At 44.5% G+C, this 5215-nt stretch overlaps 1 protein-coding gene across 1 annotated transcript; it reads left to right on the top strand.

Annotated features, from left to right (window-relative positions):
- The first annotated feature begins 217 nt into the window (after nucleotides 1-217).
- Nucleotides 218-4028, top strand: LOC115175129 (acyl-coenzyme A thioesterase 1-like). Its single transcript, XM_029734338.1, has 3 exons — nucleotides 218-1228; nucleotides 1548-1753; nucleotides 3415-4028. Exons 1-3 carry the CDS (start codon nucleotides 760-762, stop codon nucleotides 4018-4020), a joined length of 1281 nt encoding a protein of 426 aa, XP_029590198.1. The 5' UTR covers nucleotides 218-759; the 3' UTR covers nucleotides 4021-4028.
- The last annotated feature ends 1187 nt before the right edge of the window (nucleotides 4029-5215 follow it).

Genomic DNA, 5215 nt, shown 5'->3' with positions numbered 1-5215 from the left:
ATTTGTCATAAATATTATCCTGCCAACCACTATATGAAGAAGTTTAAGAAAAACATACATTCAAATTGTACCTTTTGTAATGACCACCCAGAAACAGTGTTGTGTCTTTTTTGGCATTGTATTCATGTAAGGAAACTGTGGCAAGACATCAGTAGGTTAATAATTTAACACATTTATGAAGATTTTACACTATTATGGAGAGATGTACTGCTTGGATTCTTTACCTACAATAGAAATAAGTTAAAACAATTTTATGTAATTAATTTCATATTTTTTGGGGGACAAATTTCATATTCACAAATGTAAACTTTTCTTACCTTACAAAAATAAATGTAACTATATTTTTAGACAATGAAATACTCTACCAACAAGAAAGCTGCTAGAATTATAAATGTGTGTACTTTTTGTATTGATTTGTTGTTAACAATAATACAATTTCATTTCAATAAAATAAAAAAACATTTAAGCTACACTCGGACGTGACGATGTGAAGTGTAATTCAAGGGCTGAGGGTTTAGGGCCGAGGGCTGTCTACTTTAGAGTGTGGACCGCAGTGATTCCAGTCCAGTAGATTGCAGCAATACACAACAATAGGTGTATTCTGCCATAAAACCTTGACAAAGAAGAAGAAGAAGAAGTGTTCCCAAACAAACAACGCTCTTCAACTGGTCGTACAGTACAGCAACATTCCGTTCAATTGAACGTTTCAGAGCGTAAAAACGAACGCAGCCCTGGTTTCTACGGGTACACAAAACAACAATGGGGTCCCGTTCTCAACAGGTTCGTGTTAGGCTTCTCCCCAGCCCTTGCTGTTTCTTCGACGAGCCAGTACACGTGCAGGTAGATGGACTATCTTCGTACCAGAAAGTGGAGTTGAGGTCCAACCTCCGGGACGATAAAGGGGTCATCTTCAGAGCTTCCTCCGTGTATAAGGCAGATGCTACAGGACAAGTGGACCTTTGCCGCTCTCCTTCTCTTGGCGGCAGTTACACGGGAGTTGAACCCATGGGCTTGTTTTGGGCCATGGCGCCCAAGACTCCACACAGCAAAATGTTAAAAAAGAATGTGTTGAGTTCAATTATGGTTAATATAGATGTTCTGCATGGGGATACAGGTGAACTCTTGGCCACAGCGACCAACGAGAGGCGGTTCATGACAGAAGGGGCGAGGAGGATACTGTTGGGCTTGAAAGAAGGAAGAATTCGGGGAGTCCTCTTTCTACCACCCGGTTAGTAACTTAGGCCATTCAAACTGCTCTCAAGTGTGACATTTTATTTTTGTGTCCACAGGAGCAGTATTAATAAACATTGCTCTAAGGAAATGGAAATAAATGGAAATCCATTGATTGAATATACTGTAGGCCTAAACCTAAATTTGTTTGTTAAACCAAAGGGCCAATATTAATTATGATTTAACTGTGCCAATGTGGTGGTGTGAGTTCTCCTAAGAAAACACAAATTACAATGTTAGATGTTCCATAGGCCAACTTTGCATTGCATAAGTATTATATAGGTAGACATGCCAGAAACCTATTCCCCCCTCCTTAGGTCAGGGTCCATTTCCTGGGGTACTAGATGTGTATATTCTGGGTGGAGGTCTATCAGAGGTCCGGGCCAGTCTGCTGGCTAACAAAGGCTTCGTGGTTCTGGCGCTGGCCTACTACGGCTACCAGGACCTGCCCAGAAACGTTCCTAAACACTTTGACCTGGAGTACTTTGAAGAAGCCATTACATTCCTGAGAAGACAGCCACAGGTTAGTGGAGGAAGAAGGGCAGGTGTAGAAGTGGTGATCAGGCTCGTCATGTCCATGGCTGGGTTTTCCCAAAATGCAGCTTCGTACTAAGATCATTTAGTTTCAATGGAATTACAACGAATGAAAGATGTTCTTAGTGCTACGATGGTTTTAGGAAACCCAGCCCAGCACTCTTACTCTGAGGAGACGCATCATGAATAATTTGCCATTTGTTTCCATTAGAAGCAAATATCACCTTGAGGTTCCTCTCACTAAACTAGTATATTTTATTAGCTGTGTAAAAGCTGCCATCTAGTGGCTGTTGTTTACTCTACATTAGGGCTGTCCCTACCCCCCCAAAAAAATCTAGGTCGACCAAGAATCGTCTGTTCTTTCGACCAATAGATTTTCCATATACAGTTGAAGTCGGAAGTTTACATACACTTAGGTTGGAGTCATTAAAACTCGTTTTTCAACCACTCCACAAATGTCTTGTTAGCAAACTATAGTTTTGGTAAATCGGTTAGGACATCTACTTTGTGCATGACACAAGTCATTTTTCCAACAATTGTTTAAAGACAGATTATTTCACTTATAATTCACTGTATCACAGGGGGGAACCCTGACCTAACTTCCCGGGCTATACGGAGGGAGCCATGGAGGAAAGCGGATGACGACGCTGGAATCCGGAGAAAGGGACTGGTAGAGAGCGCACGACGGAGCAGACGCACAGAGGGAGGAGCTAGGCAGTATGGAGGTATGCGCACTATGTCGACCATATGCACTCAGGTGCGGTCGTTACAGGCTCCGCAACGTTGTCGTGCGACAGCTAGCCGGCAGCCAGGAAAAAGTGCGTCGGCGCAGCGTATCTGGCCTCCAGTGCGGCTCCTCGGCCCAGGATATCCCACGCCTGCTCCACTCACGATACCCTGCATTCCTCAGCACAGCGCCGGTTCGTCCTGTGCGAGCGCTCCGCCCTTGCCGGGCTATAGTCAGCATCGGGTCAGGTACTGTCACGTCCTGACCACTAAAGGGGTCATTTGTAATTGTAGTATGGTCAGGGCGTGGCAGGGGGTGTTTGTTTTGTGTTTTTTGGTTCTAGGGGATTTTGGTTCTAGTTTTCTATTTCTATGCTTCTTTTTCCATGTTTGGCCGAGTATGGTTTCCAATCAGAGGCAGGTGTTTTTTGTTGTCTCTGATTAGAAGCCATACTTAGGCAGCCTGTTTTTTCCTTTGGGTTTGTGGGTGGTTGCTTTCTGTATAGTCTGTGTACCTTGCAGAACTGTTGATTGTCGGTTTGTTGTTTTCGTTTGTGTTCATTTTATTAATAATAAATACTATACCCGCTGCGTTTTGGTCACCTTTCATCGACGCCTGTGACACAGTTCACTCAGACAGGTATGAACCAGACAGGTGGCTTGGACAACATGATTTAAAATATATACATTTTTGTATTTGTTTTTTTTGCTACTGCTCGACTAAAGAAATCTCGGTCGACCAACAGCCTGTCGACTAAATGGGATCAGCCCTACTTTATACATATCAACAGAACAGCACAATTCATAACAATGCTTTTTATGTGTTCAATTTAACTATCTATTTATTGATTTGTCAAAACTAGTTTACCTTGATTGTCTGTAATGATTTTAAGTATCTTGGCAAACCATTCTATTTTCCTCTAGGTCCAGGGTCCAGGAATAGGAATCCTGTCCATCTCGAAGAGTGGCGACCTGGCTCTGTCCATGGCCTCTTTTCTCTCTGGCATCTCAGCCACAGCCTGGATCAACGGCAGCAACGCTAATATCATGACGCCGCTGCACTACAAAGACATCATCATCCCTCCCCTCATGCCTATCCTAGAGAACATCACCCTCTTACCGTCTGGCCACGTCGACGTCCGAGACACCATTCCGGACCCAGATACTGAGGGGAACCGCGGTTCTTTGATCCCAATAGAACATTCCAGTTCTAGGTTCCTCTTCGCCGTCTCGGAGGACGACAGGAACTGGAACAGTTGTCTCTTTGCCCAGCAGGCCGCCGCCCGGCTGAGGCATCATGGGAAAGAGAACTTTGAGGTGGTGACGTACCCCAGGGCGGGTCATTTCCTGGAGGTGCCCTACATGCCCCACTGCCCGTCTCGCTTCCATGCAGCGTTAGGTAAAGTGATGGTGTTTGGAGGAGAGGTTAAAGCCCACCATGAGGCTCAGCTGGACCTGTGGAGGAGGGTCCAGGAGTTCTTCAGGAAACACCTGAAGGACAGCAACACTGGCCAGAAAGCCAGGCTGTAACATGAAAAGAATGGCTACCTTCCAGGTCGACATTTGGACAGGTGTTTAATATATCAGCTAATTAGGGACGTCAAGCGTTCAGTCTGCTGCACAGACCCTCTGGACGCTTTAGTCTATAGCGCCTGGTTAAATTGTGCTTAGGACAATTTAAATGGTTAAAGTAGTGAGAAATATGTGATTATTGAAAAAATCTATTTGCTTCATTTACTATCATCCTAAAATAAGATATTGAATTATTTTGCCATATCTAATTAATGTATATTACACTACTTTCCAAGATTTGTTACCACAGTTACACAAGCTGACGTTTTGACCACATCAAATTGGGGGGAATTACCCATCCTTTTTTACCTCTGATTGGAGACGTTCGTATATACATTAATACTCAACACGATGACACATGATCAATTAGTTAAAATAGATCTGTCTTTGGTTTTGGACTGTTGATTTTGTCATATATGCTTTTGGGGTAGCGGAGTTTAGAACGCCGTGAGAATGCACAGAGTTTAGAACGCCGTGAGAATGCACAGAGTTTAGAACGCCGTGAGAATGCACAGAGTTTAGAACGCCGTGAGAATGCACAGAGTTTAGAACGCCGTGAGAAGGCACAGAGTTTAGAACGCCGTGAGAATGCACAGAGTTTAGAACGCCGTGAGAAGGCACAGAGTTTAGAACGCCGTGAGAAGGCACAGAGTTTAGAACGCCGTGAGAAGGCACAGAGTTTAGAACGCCGTGAGAAGGCACAGAGTTTAGAACGCCGTGAGAAGGCACAGAGTTTAGAACGCCGTGAGAAGGCACAGAGTTTAGAACGCCGTGAGAAGGCACAGAGTTTAGAACGCCGTGAGAAGGCACAGAGTTTAGAACGCCGTGAGAATGCACAGAGTTTAGAACGGCGTGAGAAGGCACAGAGTTTAGAACGCCGTGAGAAGGCACAGAGTTTAGAACGCCGTGAGAAGGCACAGTGTTTAGAACGCCGTGAGAATGCACAGAGTTTAGAACGCCGTGAGAATGCACAGAGTTTAGAACGCCGTGAGAAGGCACAGAGTTTAGAACGCCGTGAGAATGCACAGAGTTTAGAACGCCGTGAGAATGCACAGAGTTTAGAACGCCGTGAGAATGCACAGAGTTTAGAACGCCGTGAGAAGGCACAGAGTTTAGAACGCCGTGAGAATGCACAGAGTTTAGAACGCCGTGA

The sequence above is a fragment of the Salmo trutta genome, chromosome 35 (genome assembly GCF_901001165.1).
Source record: "Salmo trutta chromosome 35, fSalTru1.1, whole genome shotgun sequence".
Taxonomy (NCBI): domain Eukaryota; kingdom Metazoa; phylum Chordata; class Actinopteri; order Salmoniformes; family Salmonidae; genus Salmo; species Salmo trutta.
The sequence above is the reverse complement of the archived record's forward strand: the minus strand, read 5'-3'. Positions and strand labels throughout refer to the sequence as shown.